This window comes from Montipora foliosa, chromosome 5, assembly GCF_036669935.1.
Source record: "Montipora foliosa isolate CH-2021 chromosome 5, ASM3666993v2, whole genome shotgun sequence".
Classification (NCBI taxonomy): domain Eukaryota; kingdom Metazoa; phylum Cnidaria; class Anthozoa; order Scleractinia; family Acroporidae; genus Montipora; species Montipora foliosa.
The window spans coordinates 3,771,036-3,790,326 of record NC_090873.1 but is presented as its reverse complement, the minus strand read 5'-3'; the positions used below and the strand labels follow the sequence as shown (position 1 = coordinate 3,790,326).

The following is a 19,291-nucleotide window of genomic DNA, read 5'->3' as shown; positions in this document are numbered from 1 at the left end:
CGTCCTCATCAAATCCACACTCTGAAACCAAAAGACATGAGAAAGCAGTTAAAATAGTTTAAGTGCATCATCCCAAGCACTTAATATGTTCTTGAAGTGTGCCATGTTGTTAGTGACTAGTGAAATACTCCTCAATCAATTCAACTATTTCCATTTCACAGAGGGTTTTTTGATTTGAATTCATCCATCTGAAACTATTTTTTTTAACAGATTATGGCTTTTTTAGACCTCCTGCCACATTAGCCCTCACATTGAGCCCACTTGGGGTGAGAAGGGATTTTGTCTGGAATGAAACAAGGTCAATTTCCTTCAGTCAGGGTTTGAGATTTAAGAAGACCTAATTTATAAATTAATCCTTGGACTAGACAGTACACCATTTCTTCTGTTTGCCTTCTTAATTTCCGCTTTACATGTATATATATTAATAGGCTGAGTTTGAGTTTGCTATTCCTACACGTATTTAAATTTATTATGGCTCTTAACATGTTTAAATCTTTGCAGAATATATTCTGGTTTGGCACGTGATGAACTGAAGACACTAAAATTATGTATACTGGTTGATGAATTCGAAAGAAGTTTAAAAAGCAGTTTAACATTTGTTTCCTTCTCGATCATAGAATTTCTTAATTTCACCACATGTAATCAGGTTTTCCACGAAGTGAGCATTCAGTGGTCAAAGATCTACCTGAAATTGTCTTAAATATCGCGCTAAAATGATCGTTAGCCCACATCGAATTGTAGCTCGTCTTTCCCAAACCAAATAAAGTAAAATAAACGTAAATCGTAGTTGGAGCCGAGGAAACAGAAATAGTTTAAGGGGTGGCAAATGGTAAATGCGAGACTTTGCGAGACGGCGAGACCAGCGTTTTTCTTTGCGAGCCCGAGACATTTTGACTTTTTAGATTGCGAGACCGAGACTTCAAAGTGTTTGACACCTTCATATAAAAAACGAGACTGCGAGACGCACATAACCCCTCAAAAAACGAGACTGCGAGACCCGCGAAATTCGACTAAAATTTTGCGAGACCCAGAGTTTTTGAAGAACCATTCTCCACCCCTAGTTTACGGGGTAATGCCTTTGTTTACTTTTTACTCACCTTACCACAATGAAAATAAGCAAGCAGTTTTACTCAAACTGGATCCCCTTTTTTGCGTTTACTACCGCAAAGGTCTTCAGTCATACGTGGTATCATACGTGGTAAGTCATTTAGGTAATGATTCATCCACCAAAAAAAGATTCCCAGCAATATTTCATTCACAAACTCACGCACAGTTCCTTCCGTAGTGTGTTCCAGAAAGAGACCGGAAGTGATTAAACCTCGCACATGCGCACTCATTTGACCGCTGTGTTGCTAACAACAATATTATCATCTCATGAACAAAATCAATCGAGAGAAAAACAAAGAACATCATCGAAAAGATAGGCAAAAAAAAAAGAAGAATTTTCCCCGAAATCAGAAGAGCATTGAAACTCTGACCCAGTGTGGTCGAGAGTCACGCCAAACATAGTTAATAGAGGGGACTGGTTTGGAAGCTCGGCAAACATCAAAGGAACAAACAAAGATGCCAAGATTTAGGCTGGAAAGTCTATGACCGTGCACAATCTTTTGTTTTGCGCTCATACAATATGCATAAATTACGTAACCAACAAGTTTCTATTGGTTAGTTTCTAAGTACGGAGTAAACAACTATTGTGTCTTGTGCAGGATCAAGGCCAAAAAAGAGTACAAAGACCTACAACAAAGAAATTTGTCGGGATTCATAACCATTCCCGTGTATTAACTATGCGCCAAATAAATATAGGACTACTGGCTGTGGGACTGGATACAAAAGGACCACCCAACCACAAATGGACAGAAATAGCATTGCGACCCCAGCTATTGTATGTGCTATTTCAAATTTTCAAGCCGAGTGACCCAAAACTGTATTACAGTTTCAATTCACGCCAGACATCCCGCCGTCAACTATGTTATGCCGTAAATTACGCTTGACTGCTCACAGCACATTTCATTTGAACGTCATCTGTAGTAACAAGCTCAGGCTGCTCAGCAGCCTCGTTTTTGAAATTGCATCTGGGAGGGAAAACAAGTGCAGTTTGATTGAGAAAGTGTAACGGAATGGTCCCTCTCTCTAGGCGTGTTTAAACCCGTGAAAAAAGACAGCAGTTCTTACAAAGAAACTTATTGCGACCAAGTTCAGCTCCCCTCCACCCCAAGGTGTTTGCCAGTGTTTAATGACGTTATTTTATTACGCAATGTTTACCCACTTTACGCATTACCAGCAAGTATCAGGTCGTTCACTCGAGCAAGCGGTGTAAACAACAAATTTACAACACTCTCTAAAATGCATCAATTCCTTTATTGACAATTTTCAAATTACACGTTTAAGTATCGTGCTTGTCTTTTGTTGTCTTCCTTCTTGAATAGATAGGAACCGCCATGACAGACAAAGACTTCTTTGTTTTCTTTGTGTTTCCTTACTTTATCACTTCATGGTTGTTTGCGGAATTTTTTCCTTCTCCGTCATAGCGAAACGGACAGCGTTTCTCGCTGTTTTTTTTTTTCGGTTTTTATGTTAAGGAATTTCTGATATCTTCAGAGAGTTTTCCTTGTGTGCCATGCCGAAATGGACAGCGTTTCTCGCTGTTTTTTTTTTTTCGGTTTTTATGTTAAGGAATTTCTGATATCTTCAGAGAGTTTTCCTTGTGTGCCATGCCGAAACTGACAGCGTTTCTCGCTGTTTTTTTTTTTCGGTTTTTATGTTAAGGAATTTCTGATATCTTCAGAGAGTTTTCCTTGTGTGCCATGCCGAAACGGACAGCGTTTCTCACTGCCGTTTTTTTTTTTTCGGTTTTTTTGTTCAGGAATTTCTGATATCTTCAGAGAGTTTTCCTTGTGTGCCATGCCGAAACGGACAGCGTTTCTCGCTGTTTTTTTTTTTTCGGTTTTTATGTTAAGGAATTTCTGATATCTTCAGAGAGTTTTCCTTGTGTGCCATACCGAAACGGACAGCGTTTCTCGCTGTCGTTTTTTTTTTCGGTTTTTTTGTTCAGGAATTTCTGATATCTTCAGAGAGTTTTCCTTGTGTGCCATACCGAAACGGACAGCGTTTTTCGCTGTCGTTTTTTTTTCGGTTTTTTTGTTCAGGAATTTCTGATATCTTCAGAGAGTATTCCTTGTGTGCCATACCGAAACGGACAGCGTTTCTCGCTGTCGTTTTTTTCTCGGTTTTTTTGTTCAGGAATTTCTGATATTTTCAGAGAGTTTTCCTTGTGTGCCATACCGAAACGGACAGCGTTTCTCGCTGTCGTTTTTTTTTCCGTTTTTTTTGTTCAGGAATTTCTAATGTCTTCAAAGAGTTTTCCTTGTGTGCCATAGTGAAACGGACAGCGTTTCTCGCTGTCGTTTTTTTTTTCCTTTTTTTTCGGCCAGGAATTGAAACAGTGAATATATATGCATATAAGAGGTATAAAAAGATTTGCAGGTGCAACCGGACAATAAAGAACATGCAAAGACAAAAAAAACTAATAAAAGCTTATTGAAAACCTTAGCACGAATTGAGTCCGATTGCACATTGTAACTAATGAATAAAAACACATTTCATAGACGAGGCAGTCAAATTTGTTCGTGCACTTCATTAAAAAACTAAAATTCTTTGTAAGATCTTTTGGAGCCAAAGAATGTTTGCAGCGAAAATGCTCGCCAATTGATGAAGAAGAGTTTTTGTGTCCTTCAACACTTTGGTGCAGATGGCGCCTTGTGAAACCAACATATACTTCTTATATGCACATATATGCATATGACCATTTACTTGATAATCACCTAAGTACGGTCGAACCGTCGTCTTTTACCGTTGATTTTTATCGTTAAAAGTTTTAAGAATCCCTTACTTATAGGAATTTAATCTTATCTACGAAAAACAAGTGGATTCCTTCATCTGTCGAACCAATTCAGCGATCTTGTGCTTTACGAGCAAACTGTCAGGATCGGGCTGAGGAGTTTGCTGTTGGTAAACCAAGTTGTTAATCTCCTCCACGTGGTCGCAAAACTCGTCCTGAAAAGAAACGAAAAAGTTGAGTCTGACACCTTACTAGGGTTAGTATATTAGTTTGAACTTCCTTTAAAAACACTTTCAAAATACAAATGTGGGCCGTAACTTAAATTATTGCACGATTCAAACAGTTTGGAGGGCCAGTAACTAAAATCAGCCAATCATGTTTACTAATTGCTAGTCCTGCGCGGTCTGAACGCTAATTTCGCGACCTCCGAAGCAAATTTTGCATCTTTTTAAAAGGCATGTATTGGATTTTATTACCGATAACTCGGCTCCTGCTTCCGATCAGAACGAAGCCAGTTCATGCAGTCTACTCATGATTCCCAAAACGACAGTCCTGTAACAGCTCATTAACCAAGCTTCCTCGGGACCGTACTGTGAGAATATTGGCCCTCAGTCTTTTCTGTACAGACCTCGCTTCGCTCGGTCCGTGTTGTCAAGGCCTAGGACCGATATTCTTCCTGTACGGCCCTCGCGTTTGGTTAACAAGACATGTACGTCCCTCGAACTCAGTTTATCCCCAACCACATGATTTCATCTCGTGGATGTACTGGAGGAAGAAAGGAGCCAAAGAAAGAAGAAAGGAGTGGTCTACTTGAAGGATTAATAGGAAAGTAATAAATCGTAAGTGTCCGCTATATTTGTTGTACGGTATTAATGTAGGTCGTTTAATTTCCTTTTAAAGGAAGTGACTTAATGGTGACTTTGAGGCTCCAGTTACCTTGAAATGGAGACAACCGACACTCCTCTTCTCAATTCTCCGCCCTTCCCACCCCCGGTCAAGCTATTCGTAAAGACTGCCTTGATTTAACGTGAATTAAATCATTTTCAAGGTGGAATTGGACTGGGACTTGGGGAAACGGGCTCCTACGTAAGCTCCACGGGCTATGCACATGTGATGACAACACGTCTAATGCGACAGTCATGTGTCACGCAAGACTACACAAATAAAATACTTCTCTCACGGTTTTCGGGATTTTAGCCGCTTCAACGAGGCATTTTGCCTTGTTTCGGTCGTTCCTGTGTTTTGGTTCGGCGTTCCCAGACGATTCGGTAGTTTTGTCTCGTTGGTTTCGTTTCGTTGTTTCTTGTTTCCAGTGTTTCGGGTTTTAGCACATGCACGACACGGTTGATCACGGTTAGGACACGTGAATTACAACTTGCTCTGACTCCCGCTATTTTAAGTCATTTTACTACCAGATTACTCCAACAATAAACTACGTCTACCGGACATTGTGTGACCTAAGTATAATGGCCTTGACTGACAGTAGTTGGACTTTAAATGATGAAGTTATCAGCAGGTATCAGTGTAGCCATGGAAAGTCAAACAAAAGCCCATTTCCAAGGCCTCCCAGGGGGCGGGGGGTCCTTGTTTCCTTGTTCCCTTTAAATATTTGCTTGTGTTTCCTTGTTCCCCAAATTACTATCAAACTTGTTCCCAACTTTTTGATCCCTACAATTGTTTTCAATTATTTTTGTTCCCTTGATCCCTAAAATACTTTGACATTGTTACCCTGTTACCCTGTTTCCCAGTTCAAATTAGCCATGTTCCCTTGTTCCCCAAAACCTCTGGGAGGGCCTCATTTCCGAGTTGCTGCATGCTTCAGTTTCAAAGCGAGTCCTGGTGCACAACCATTCAAATGGAAATGAGTTGCGTATTCTTATGCAAATCAAACTCATTTCCCTATCAATAGTTGAGCACCAAGACTTACTTCGAAACCGAGACAAACAGCAACTCGGAAATGGTCCATTGATCAAAAGTTTCCGGCTTCGTAACGAGTCTTCTTCGTTACTGTCTCGTCACCTCATGACAGTTGAAGTCTTAAAGATTTCTCCTTTTTCTGATTCAGTATTCATATAAAGAGTAACCTTTGTGCTGACTTACCAGAGATAATTGCTTAGGGAAAAACAGTAACTTCCGCCTTAGTCTGTTGCTTTCGCTTTAATGCAATTAAGGTCACGTGGGACTATAACAAATTTTGATGGCGATCACTTTCGTGCATCTAAGTTGAGCTAAGCTTCATTATTAACTTACCCAACCTCCAATCTTCATCATCCGATAACTGAGGCCTTCTGCGACAGTCGAAAGCAGTTGCTCTATCACGTCCTTGCAGCGATCTTCTTCGTCCATCAAAGCGAAGGCAAGAATTTCTCCAAAGATAAGAACTAGGGAAGTCAGTTTTCCCCATGGCAAAGACAGTTCACGTTCGACGTTCTCTTCAAACTCGACCCACACCTTTTTGACACTCTTCTTCGATTCCACTATCGATCTAATACCACTAGTGAAATCCAATCGATTTCGATGCAGTTCCATCGTAAGATTCACCAAATATTCACCGATCGATCTCACCGAGGCAGAGAGCCAACAGCAAGAGTCCAAACCTTGTCTTTTCCTTGCGTAGAAACCAAGCAGAATTGTCAGATTCCTCTTTATTTCAAAGGCGGTCAATTCCTGTACAAGATCTAATCTTTGTATTGCACGCAATCCTTCCTTTAAGAAAGTTACGTCTACCCATGAAAGCCAGTCGGCATCTTGCAGTGAGTAAAAAATGCTCAGTGCTTCATCATCTTGCATCGCAAGGAATTCGGAATAGTAGAAACGAAGCTGTTGAAGCTGTGCTTTCTCCAAATTGTAAGAGATCTGAAGAAGAACAGCTTTGTAAGCTTGTCGAAGTTTGTTGACAGCAGTCTCCAAAATCTGTGATGACATTCGGCGGCGGGTCCCTGGCGGAAGGGGCCCAATATAGATATTCCTGCTGCTTTATTTGCAAACAATGCCAAAAAAGGCAAAGGCAAATGACGTTATTGTTGTCAAGAGCAACTGTGGAGAGCAATCAATTATGCATTATGATCACTGCACATCAATTTTGCCGAACAGTTCGGAGAGGTTGCTCATGACGCGTGGAAAGAGAACATCACGAAATTTCTTCTCTCGGAAACTAACAAACCAGAACGACTATAACAGCAAAAGGAACCGATGTAAGAACACCAAGCGAGTTGCTCCAACTATATAGTTCCGTTTTTGTTACCTCAAAGCGACTATAATTAACATCTTGACAGTTGTGAGCCCGTTAGACTCTAGATAGATAGATAGATAGATAGATAGATAGATAGATAGATAGATAGATAGATAGATAGATAGATAGACGTTTATTAAAAGTGTCTTGCAACTCGCAACGCAACGATGACGAATAAAAAACCTCTCAAGTTGCAGAGGGTATGTTACACGTTGGCAACTTCTTTCGCAACTTGCAACGCGTACAATAACAAACAAGATGGCGGACGCGCTAAGTCGCCGAAAGATGAGCTCTGATTGGCCCATTCTGACAAAATTCCGTTGCGAGTTGCAGAGGGGATGTCACACGCAAGCAATTTGTCTCGCAACGTTGCGAAAAGTAGATACAACTCGCAACGCAACAATTGCAGTTGCAAAATTGGGTGTTACACGTGAATTTTTTCTCGCAACTTGCAACGCAACGTTTGTTGCGATGCGACTTGCAAGCATAATTGCCTCGTGTAACATGGCCTTAAGGGCCTGGCTAAACTGGGAAACATTGCTGCGGCAATATTGTCGCGGGCGCAAATGTTTTCCAGCTTGACCGCCTTAGAAACATAGTTGCGGACGCAAATCTTGCTTCACGGAGGCAAAAAAGTGTTTTTGAACCAGCTCAAAAACATTTTTGCTTGCCGGACGGAAAATATGTTTCCGCAACAATGTTTCCTAGTTTACCCAGGCCCTTAAGGCAAGTTTAAAATTGCAACCTGGAAGTCATCCTCTCAATCGTTTGCTGTAACGTTTTAATGACAAGCTGTGACCTTTGTCGACACGAGGCACCGGAGCATCACGAAAGTTCCCACGAATTGTCGACAATATTGAGCTTTAACGCATTGCCCCTCCCTCCTCCGAAGAAGTCGCTTACCAAGGTGTGGGAAGGCTCACAGGACAAAGTTAGGTCAGCGGCCTTCTCTTGCGTGTCTCTGCGGTGGAGAGAGGCACTGTATCGCTTTGACTCAACAATAATGCCCTAGTCAATGGTAGCCCCGATCCTTAAGCCCACTTAAATCGTGGAAATTTTACGAAGCAATAGTAGGAGAAATAGTTGAACTTAATTAAAATTTCCTCCACCAGTACCCGAAGAAGTTACTAGGAATTTACGGACTGCCTACCGCTTGAACGGGGGAAGGGCCTTTTTCGCGAATGGTCAAACCACACTTATGGCGGAAACCGGTTTCTATCTTGGCGTCAGTGAAATGCCCTGGCGAAATTTGCTGGCGAAACTTTAAACATCTTGAGTAACTCGTGATTACGTCTTGAGTACTCTATCTTGAGTAACACATTAAAAATCCAGAGGACGCTTTCGGTTGATGGTAGCCGCCAATCAATGACCAAACTGAATCCTTTAAGCGACTGTTTTAATGCACAAACATTTTTGGGCGACTAATGGCCAAGACAAAATTGTGTGCGAACTTGAAAAGTTTTGACATTCGTGCACGATCGCATAACTTGATTCAAACACATTTTGGTCAATCCTTTTGTTCTACATTCTTTTGAAATCGGAAAAAAAGAAACATGGCGACGAATGGAATCAATAAAAACAATTTTCCAATTACTCTAAAGACGCAGGACACTAACCTGTCATAACAGCCGCGTAATCTGGACCACAGGACACTTTACTGACAACTTCGTCGATGTCATCGAACGTTTGTATTTTCTGTGGAGTTTTAGTGAAGGATACTTCTCGGCCGTGTCCAAGGACACCATATCCCCAACTGTAAAGCTCTCCGGAGGCTGTAAAACACAAAACATTACTTTTAAACAAGAACTTATCATACATTAGCAGAGAATCATCAAGGGGAGCCTGTATCTCCTATAGGCAGTCTAGGAGCTCTCTCCTTCGCAGAGGTTCGGTTATCGGAAAGGTGATCGGCTTCGATCGGCTGTGATCGGTAAGGCGTTAGGATGTGTCCGCTGTGCAAGGCGAGTGCAGGCGCAAGAAAAGAGAGATCAATCGAGCGGGCTCCCTTTCTCGCCAACTCACTTTTTTACGCCCGCGTGTACCTCGCTCAGCGGATTCACCTCCTTGAGCCTCTGCGGAGGAGAGAGGTCTAAGAGTCAACCCTTTCTCGAGTAGATCTACTTATTGGAAGCCTCCCTTGAGAGATTGAGCATGCGTACTGTTGTAAAAGCCAATGAAAACAGAGCTATCTCAGGGTCAAGGAAATTGTGATACTTTTCGCGGGAAAAACCTGTTCCTAAAAATAAAATTTACTCGGGAAAGCAAGAGCGTAGCTAGGGGAGGGGTGGGGGGCTGGGGTGCCCGTGACCTCCCTTTTGTAAGCCATTTTTTCGCAAACAACCTACAATATTCCGGTTGCGAAAACGCGAGTACCCTCTGTTTGACACAGTGTGACCCACCCCCCCCCCCCCCCTTCCTTTTGAAAAATTCTGGCTACGCCCACGGAAAGGGTTGACTAAGGGAATAGCCCTTTTCACGGTTAGTTTTTGTCATTTGCATTACAATGTAATGTGAGGTATTTTCGGGCTATTTAGTAGTTTTAACCCGAAATTGCCTCGCATCCACGTTAGATTACATTGTAATGCAAATGAGAAAAGCTAACCGTGAAAAGGGCTATTAGTGGAGATAGATGTTCCATTTGATGAGCTCCTGACATTAGTGGAATGCGTTCGACTGTAGAGCACCTATGAAAAATTCTACAGAAACTGTCAGTTTTGTCAACTCCATTTGGTTTTGGGTTCTTGCAAATGGATAGCAAATGTCCTCCAGAGATGTTTGGTTACAGTAATGAACCGGCACCCATTCTGAATGCTTGTGAGATTAAGGTGAAGTTCTCCAGATACATAGCTTGATGTCCCAACATGGCGCCCAAAATGTGAACACGAATGGCATCAATCGATACCTGTGTCTGATTTCGACAAACGACATGATTAGTATGCATTCTTCTTCTTGAACGCAAAAAAAAGTACAGTAAGACGATAAGTAGGTTAAATATGCGGTTTGCACGTTACGACATGGTCGCCATGTTGGATGTCACAAACACTATTGTCTCATTATTCTTTTGTTCCTCATCTTTAGCCACTGTTAACTGTGTCCTCAGAGGTTGATTGCAAACAACCTCACTTGTGGTTAACTAAAAGCTAACCTTTCTTATACAATACTGATTCAAACACACAAGACTAGTTGGTCTACAAAGGGCCGTTCCAAAGGTCATATCGGACTTCAAATGGGAAAGGATTATGCTAATTCTATTGTCAGGCAATTTTTTAAGGGTGTCCGCGAGTCCCAATATGTTGCCATGGCAACGATACAGCTGATAGGTCAAAACGGATCACCGGAATGAAGAATGGAAAACAGATTTAGATGTGGTCAGCGGTATCTCGAAAATTAGCTCGGTCACCAACCCAGATCGTTGGAATACGAATAAGATTCGTTTCCTCGCACATCCAATGAAATGGTTTTTCCCTCCAAAACCATTTTTAGGAGTAACTCAAGTTCTACTAGATAAAATTTTTTTTCATAACTCGTTTTAAGTACCGACCAATAAAAACTGGGCCACACAATGACAGAGTAAAGCCCTAACTAAGATGGGACTGAACCCACAAACTGCGGATTAAATGAGTTCTGGAAAAGGCGCTGTTTTTTTTACTTACCGGTGAGAGCAACACAGTTAGAACCACCAGCCGAAACTTGCTTAATCTCTGGTAAAATTTTCAACAAGGAAGCTTCTGTGGGAACCGCTAACTATAAACAAATGCATATACAAATTTTTAATCAACAAAAATGCGGTTAGCATACTGGGAGGTGAGTTTCGAATGTGCTTAGAGTGGTCATGTTCACGACTATGTGAGCAAATAGAAAAATCAAGTGGTTCATTTGATATATCATTTCATCATTTAAATACAAAAATCTTTGCACAGATGGAAACTGTCGGGATTAACCTCTTCCTAACCGAGCTCGAAGTCCGTACTGGGGAATATTGGCCCGAGGTTGTGGCACTATGGACCGAGCGCAAGCAAGGCCCGTACAAAAACGAGCGAGGGCCAATATTTCCCTGTACGTATAAGGTCCCGAGCAAGTGAGGTTAGTAAGTTGTTTATTATATGGCATCGTTTTTTGAGCGATTAGATACTTCTCCGCTTGGTGAATGTTCGTAATGTTCGTCTCCCATCAGCAAACTTTGAATGGTAACCTTTCATATGTAAAACCAAATTCCGCTAGCTATAGGAGACTTCACTGTTTTTAAACAATTCTTTTTGATATCTAAATTTTGCCAACCACAGAAAAAAAGAATCCTTTGTTTCGACAGCCAATAGGTCTCTGGTTGGCACATTAATAACAACAGGTGACGTAACAGTGAGTATCGCTATAATTACTTGCCACATAAGAAATGAGAGGTTTTTCTCCGGGTACTCCGGTTTTCCCCTCTTCTCAAAAAGCAACATTTGATTTGATTTGCGTTAATTGTTGATTCAGTTTCAAAGTGTCCCTAATTAATGCTCCAGCGCTAGAAGACTAAACACTCGAGTAAAGTTCCTTTTCTTTCCTTTCGTTCGTTTCCAAAATGGAAACTGCGCCAATGGTAGAACAGAAGAAAAGGTGAAACAGTTTAGACGTCCTCCCATGCATAATGTGTTCTATTGTCGAAAGAAGATCTTCGAATTTGCGATCCATTTCTTTAGCTTTTGCATTCGTCCCATTTAGCTTCAGTTATATGCTTCAGGGCTCAGTTTTTCAATGGTCCGACAATTTTATCCGCTGGAAAAGTCACGTGCAGAGTGGAGAACCAACAAACTCAACCCACACATGACGCTGAGTCTGGGAATCGAACCCGAGCTATTGCTCTCACCACTACGCCATCCCTTGGATTCGTGTGTGTGTGTGTGTGTTTTTTTCAGACAAAAAAATTAATGGAGGACGTCTCTAGTAGGAGTGCTAAAAAAATAGCTCTTCAAATAAAAACTCTGCTTCGTGGTTGTCTTTTTGGAGACGAAGATTGTCCAGAAACTTGCAAATCACTTAGGTCTTTGTTACCAGCCTAAACCCAATCTATTGGGGAAAAATACTTGTAGGCTTGGTGTTATGAAAAAATGTATTTATGTAATAAGTTTATTTGCAGAGGGGATGTTAGTAAAAGAAACACTAGAAATTCACAATAAGACCACTACAGGTCAAAGATCATTCTCATATCGTGTTGTTAATATATGGAACAATTTGCCTACTGATATAAAACTTTGTAAAAATGTTGCAGGTTTTAAAATTAAATTAAGGAAATATCTTTTAAATGAATTTTTAATTAGTTAATACATACTTATACATGTTACATTTAACTTTTTTACAATTATAGTATATTTTTATATTTTATATACTTAATTTTTAATCGTACATTATCACTGAAAAGCCCCCTTGGGGACTGTTAATAAAGTATTGTATTGTATTGTATTGTATGAAAAGAGACTCACTTGTTCTTCATCACTTGTGACCGCCAATTGATTGTATTCATTGTTGCCCCATGCAAATACTTCCCCTTCGACTGTAATAATTAAAAATAATTAGATTTAAATACTTATTGGAGCGGTTTTCAATTGAGTGTCGAATTAATTAGCAAATTACTTTGGTTTTGCATTACTACACTCAGTGATTGGGTCAAAGTTCTCGCGCCGCTTTTTCAACCAATCAGAAGTGAAACCAAAACCAATCGTGGCTTGCACATGCACATTTTCCCGCGCCTTGTGTCGGCTACAAGTAATTACTTCGAGTTTTGATTGGTTTACTGGAATGCCTCCGTTCTTTTTTGATTGGCCAAAGTAATTACTTTGGTTTTGGTTTTACGACACATTTGAAAACCGCTCTATTTTTGCTGAAATTAAAGATCAATTAACATAAAAATCTATACATTTCCATCTTATCTTAGTTTTACACAGAATATGTACTTACTGACCTGAGTGGGAGGGCCGGACGGGCGTAAGGACCGTGCACAGCGAGTTCAATGTGCCATGGCCATGACCGAGGGCCAAATATCTTCCTGTCCGGCCCGACCTAAACTCACTCAATAAGCATTTAATTACGGGCTCTTTAGCCTATTCATGAGGACAACAAAAGTTACACATTTTCGCAGAAAAGTTATCGAATATGTTGTTTGCATTTGCTTTTCTGGCGGTAAATAACTTGGATGTTCAGGGGCGACGAAATTCTCCAAAATCGCATCGTACAGAGTAAGTAGTACGTGGTCGTAACTTCAAGCGAAATTTGTCTTGGCTTTCATGAGGTCTGTTTTTATTTCATTGCTTTGTAATCCTGGACATAGATGTAAGTGTGGGTAAATGCAAGATCAGAGAGATTTAGCCTCGCGCGTACGTGAAATAGCAGACGACAGCCTGTTGCCTTTCGGTCCATAACAGCATGAAAATCCCGTAGGGTGCACGTGTAAACTGCAGGTTGCAGTTCATTGTTTCACCAACCCAAACCTTCACAAAAATGCTACCCTTAGGCTTAAACATCATTTATTTAGCATAGGCCTAACGTTAGCATTAATAAAGATTTGGGTTGTTTCAGTTATGGTATAACAATGATCACCTGCAACCTGCAGTTTAAACCCTCCATGAAAATTCTCTTATTCTTATTCTCATAAATTTCTTATTCTATTCTGCAAAGTTACTAGTCTTGATATCTGTAAATAACAGGCAAGAATTGAGTTAAAATCACACAAGGCTCTTTGATTTTTGGCAAAATGCAAATCTCAGCCTGACGCCTTCCAATTTCCCGTAAACACAATGCTACATCTCTCCAGCTTGTGAACAATTTATGCAAATACCTGAAAGAGCTAAACAACAGTCTGCGGAGGTAGACACTTGTTTAATTTTCACATCTTTCAGTGCTCCTTCAAGTAGTCTAAATGATGCTTCGTCTTTGAAATGAGCCAAACCTGTCAAGAAACAACAAATATAACTACACTATTGCCTGCAAAGCAGGAGAATTTTGGTAAGAATTATCAGGCGATATTTTTGGGTAACGAGGCTAACAGAGGAATGGGGCAAGTCAAAAAATTGTACTCAAGGAGAGGAGGACAGTTGTGAACACATTGTGAACACATGACAAGGGGCATTGAAAGCAACAGGAAGGGGTTGTGGAAGACAGATGCCAGTGATCAGTCAAGCACTCAGACAGTCAGCCATTTATCTTGCGCCACAGACTCACCAGTCTGTCCATCTGCACCCCAGCCACAGGAAAACACTTTGCCATCACTTGTCAGCAAAAGGGTGTGATCAAATCCACAAGCAATCTGCACGTTAAGAGGAAACAAAGTTAATTATTCCTTATGCTGTTTAAGAAGTTTCTTTCAAACATTTCACACCTGTTCAATGATGTAATTCTTCATTGGAGTTATTTACCAACCTCGTTCGCAGGGCCTCTTTAACGACAATGGAGACCCTGGAAACGAGGATGGTTTACCAGTAATATTTACCTGTTTAATGTTGCCCAGGATGCTTGGTATCTCAGTCAGCTTCTTGATAAATGTTACCTCAAGATTTTCAAGCCCACACTGGCCTTGATAGTGTCCTCCAAAGGTGAAAACTGTACAATAAAATTGAATTTCACGCTGTCTTCACAAAATTACTATTTAATGGTAATTTTCAAAGAGGGCACATATTAAACCTTTTTGCAGATAAGGCGGCCATTTTGATTTCTATTGTTTCGAAAGACATCATGGGATGCTCAGGGGGCAAATTAAAATGTATTTGCCTCCTGGGCATCCCATAATAGCTATTTGAAACAATAGAAATCAAAATGGCCACCGTAGCTGCAAAGACGTCTATAGAAGGTGGCCTTATACTGTAGCTATCATTGACACTTCCAATAAAGGGCACAACTGCTAAATATTAACTCAAGTTCATCAGGCCATTGGTATGTATCTAGTAAAAATAGAGCTGTAACCAGGATAGGACATATTGAAGTTTTCGGCTATCAGTCTATCGCCTTTAACATTAAAGGCTATAGACTGATAGCCAAAAGCTTATGTGTTTAATCTTTTTTAACCAGAGAACGTTTTTTTTTTACTTCTTAACTATTAACTAAGGGGGACCGGGGAAGATGCAGTAGTGAGAGTACTCACCCCCCCCCCCCCCCCCCTCACTAATGTGACCCAGGTTTGATTCTCAGAGTCAGCGTCACACAGGTTGAGTTTGTTGGTTCTCTACTCTTCTGCGAGAGGATTTTCGCCAGGGATTCTGGTTTTCCCCTCTCCTCCAAAAACCAACCTACAGTGTATCATTTGGTAAGAGTTGATTTGACTTCATTTGATTTTTTTTCAGTGTCTCAAATTAGTGTCCAAGCACTACAATACATTTGACGTTGTTGTTATAAATGCACTTGTGAAGTGGTTATGTGAATATTAAAAGTCCTTCCAAATTTATCGACATGCAACATGTATAATTATGGAAAAATGTATAAGCCCTGGCCATTACTTTTAAAACCATGATAAAAAAATTCTACGTCCTGAGATGGTACTGACAGAGTCCACTCTCCTTCGTATTGTCAACTTTTACAACTTGTCACAGAGGAATGTTAATTATTGCCTTCATGAATCCAGTTATTATGCGACTACGAAGGATGGTTTAATTGCCTCTTATGAAGATGGATGGTAAGCTCAGAGAGATCCATTGAGGGATACAGGAAACAAAATGATGCATGGCTGGCCTCCATGGACTGACATTCAATTATCTCACAGTGACTGTACCTGTCCCATTATCCATCAATACTGCAGAGTGTGATCTTCCGCAAGATATCTGCAAAATTCTGGCTGAAGGCAATCTTGTGGATAAGTCCACTGCTTCTGGAGATACACCAATGTCTTGCAATAAAGAAGGATCTATTTGAATACAGAAATAACTAAGTAAACAATTTAGGTACATCTGAGGATTGAACTAATCAATAAGACATAACTTCTTCTGTGACTCTGAGTTTCATGCTAACGCGATCAGCAGACAGACTTTAATCTGTCCCTCAATGGATCATCAGACAGACTTTAAAGTCTGTCTGATGATCACGTAAGCGTGAAACTCAGTCACAGAAGAAGTTATGTCTTATTGATTAGTTCAATCCTCAGATATACGTATACTACGCTCTGCGAAACGCATCAAGCACTCTACCGCAAGGATAGACTATACTCAAAATTTAAGTAAACAATTTATCAATAAAAAAATTATGAACAGTAAATTAAATACAATATACCTGTTGGATGTCACCCTGGTACAGACTGACCTCACAAAATTTCACGTAAACTCACCATTGTGCTTCCCTCCAGTCAGTTGTCTTCCCAACTGAGAAAATGTATTCAGTCCAGCTGTCCAGATCCTGTTGCCTTTGGCATTAGCAGCTAGTGTGAAACCAAACCCACATCCCACTTGGCAAATCTGCTTTTCATTTGAGAAGATCAATGCACATACAAGGAGGATCAAAACAAATAATTATGCTTGCATTGCTCAAAGATTGAAGGATCCACCGGCTGGTATTTTTTACAGGTCACAGGCCACAGGTAACAGGTCACAGGTCATTGCTTTACCAATATAGAAAGTATTCTAAACATTTATAATAGCTAACCTTAGGCCTACATGTAATTAGGCCTAAACAAAAGTTTTTAGTCCAAAGGTTAGCTTTTATGAATGTTTAGGATACTTTCAGTATTGGTAAACCAATTTCCTGTGACCTGTGACCTGTGACCTGTGACTTTTGGCCTGTGACCTGCAAAAAATACCAGCCAAGGATCCACTGCAAAGTTCAGACTTGTGTGTTAGCCAATTTTAAATTGAAAAATAAAGAATCAATACTTTCATTTTCAAATTGGCTGATTTACAAGTCTGAACTCAATAGTGAGAAGCACATGAATTACAGTTAATATTTATTTATACCTGTATATGCATGTATAATATATTACCTCTTACACAACTTAATTGGCTAATAGACAACTTTGCCAGTTCTACTGTTAGTACAATTTTTCTGGTTTCTAAAACTGCCCACATAATGTACATGTACAACTTACTTCTTCAGTGACAGAAAATTTGACTGGTAGAGGACTGGACTCCTGGCTTCCAGTCCCCAGCTGTCCTCCATCACCGGCTCCCCAAACATAGGCCACAGAAGAGAAATGGGAGAAAGCTGCTAGCAAAAAAGTTCAGCAGATATTACTGCCCTTCAATAAAAGCAGGTAGGACTTAGGCTAAGTGAAGTGGAGAAAAAACCTCTCCAAATGTTGAACAGTGTTAGCAAGGGGAAGCAAAATAGATTCCAACTGAACCAGCGCAGTTCCTTGCAGCTAATTAACTTAGATGCTCTGATAATAACTGCAACATCTTTTGTAAAAAGACAATCTAAAATTGGCAGCTACGATAATAACAATTATTATAATTATTCTCTAACTCCCATTGATGTTGAAAATTTATGTACATCATCTGAATAGGTATAGTAAGTTAAATATTGCATTTTTTGGTATCTCTAAAGAAGCCAAGTGTACATGTACTGAATTATAGTGATGTCAATGGCCCAACCATCGTTGGGAGAGCTATTAAACCAAATAGATTCACCATTTTTATGCTTAGTTGTTTGGAAATGGGTGACAGAAAAACTGAAAAAGAATTCAGAGTTCTAGGATTAGTGTTTTACCCGTTCAGCTAAGAACTGCATAATTGAGCTACAATCCTGGACAAAAACTGTTGATTGAGAAACACTTTCTACTTATTTCTCCATATCGATACACAATTTCTTTCAATAACATAAATCTTCTTTTGAACTGGTTTGAGAAATTTTAAACCAAGAAAAGATTTGAACTGCAATCAACACAGGTAATACTTCTCACACACAGCTCTTTACAGCAAAGCCTTTTAATTACAACCCTAGATGTTTGGCCACAACTACATGAGAGCAAGCTTTCTTTCCAAAAACATATCTTACCTAAAAATTGTATTAACTGCACTCTTTGTAATGAATGGAAATTGTAATTATTTTTAAGTTTGTGGGTGAGATTATAGAGAGATTATATAGGGAATAATTTAATAGGGGTTCTATTAGTTTTTAACTCAAATAGGTTTCCTTTAATACTTAGTGAGAAACTCCTATTTTACCTGACAGGGTAATAAAGTTATTACTATCATCATCATCATCATCATCATCATCATCATCATCATCATCATCATCATCATCATCATCATCATCATCATCATCATCATCATCATCATCATCATCATCATCATCATCATCATCATCATTATTATTATTATCATTATTAATGAGATGCAACCAACCTTGAGTTCTGTGTACACCACACAGCTTCAGAGTACACTTTGGATTCGTCAGAGATCTGTTGATCCATCTACAACACACAGCGTTCATTGGATGCCCAGATGCTATATGTACTTCCAGAGTATTAAGAGTGTCATTTTTCTCAAAACAGAGCTCTGTAGTTGTAAAATGATCCATAAAGAAAATAATAAACAAGAGACAAAAACAATACTGTACTTTTTCCTAAAGCTTGTGGCCTCTAAACTATAAAAATGATTCTTTTTTTTAAGCAGAAAAAACATTGCCATTCTGAAACAAATGGTTTATAAGGGTGGTTAGCATATACAAAGTCAGGATACTGTTCTATTTTGTACGGCATATTGCATACCGACAAAAAAAATGCAACAGTACAAGTTACACGCACCAACTTAGCATAAATTATTCCTCGGCCATAGATGTTCATGATTGACTGATTTGTGCTCCAAATTTTTGCCAGCTAACCCTGAAAAAGCGAATTAAAACTACATACATGTTGCAATTATTACTATTATTATTGAAGGAACCGTGGCAGTTGCACGATCAGTAGTGATACTCCACAAGACATCAATCAGATATTCACCATTTTCTAACATTCAAGCCTTCGAATATTAAGACGAAAGGTTCCAGCATTCATCTGTCAGCTGTTAAAACATACATTTTGTGCATTTTATGCTTTGCACAGTCATAAGAGATCAACATCGACCATATTTAGCGTTTCACCAGTCAGAACTACTAATATCAGCTTATAAAACCCTTCAAAGCAAAAAAGAAACCTAAAACTTAAACTTTAAACGGAAAAAACTTACTAAAGTAGTACAATTTTATTATTCAGAAAGTAACTGCTTTCAAGCTCTCACCTTCTGATTAGCAATCACAGTCAGGCCCTACTCAGACGCCACTCGCAGAGA

At 39.8% G+C, this 19,291-nt stretch overlaps 1 protein-coding gene across 15 annotated transcripts in view; it reads right to left on the bottom strand.

The window, feature by feature from the left end:
* Window positions 1-19,290, bottom strand: part of LOC138003408 (RCC1-like G exchanging factor-like protein) — a 24,639-nt gene extending 5,349 nt beyond the window's left edge. Inside the window, exons 1-15 of one of the 15 annotated variants that reach the window (XR_011123529.1) lie at window positions 19,241-19,268; window positions 18,769-18,846; window positions 18,368-18,520; window positions 17,110-17,225; window positions 16,357-16,483; window positions 15,808-15,939; window positions 14,536-14,645; window positions 14,268-14,352; window positions 13,885-13,995; window positions 12,533-12,603; window positions 10,724-10,814; window positions 8,687-8,842; window positions 6,089-6,874; window positions 1,098-4,053; window positions 1-21 (exon numbers count right to left, since the gene is read on the bottom strand). The exon at window positions 1-21 is cut by the window's left edge and continues 989 nt beyond it. Coding sequence is in view for 5 of the 15 variants with exons in the window: in XM_068849465.1 (XP_068705566.1) it covers window positions 6,993-7,009; window positions 8,687-8,842; window positions 10,724-10,814; window positions 12,533-12,603; window positions 13,885-13,995; window positions 14,268-14,352; window positions 14,536-14,645; window positions 15,808-15,939; window positions 16,357-16,486; window positions 17,110-17,228; window positions 18,368-18,455 (1,110 nt within the window). In the remaining 10 variants the exon portion in view is untranslated. The other 14 variants (XR_011123530.1, XR_011123531.1, XR_011123522.1 and 11 more) reach the window with 14 other exon arrangements.
* Between the last annotated feature and the right edge of the window lies 1 nt (window position 19,291).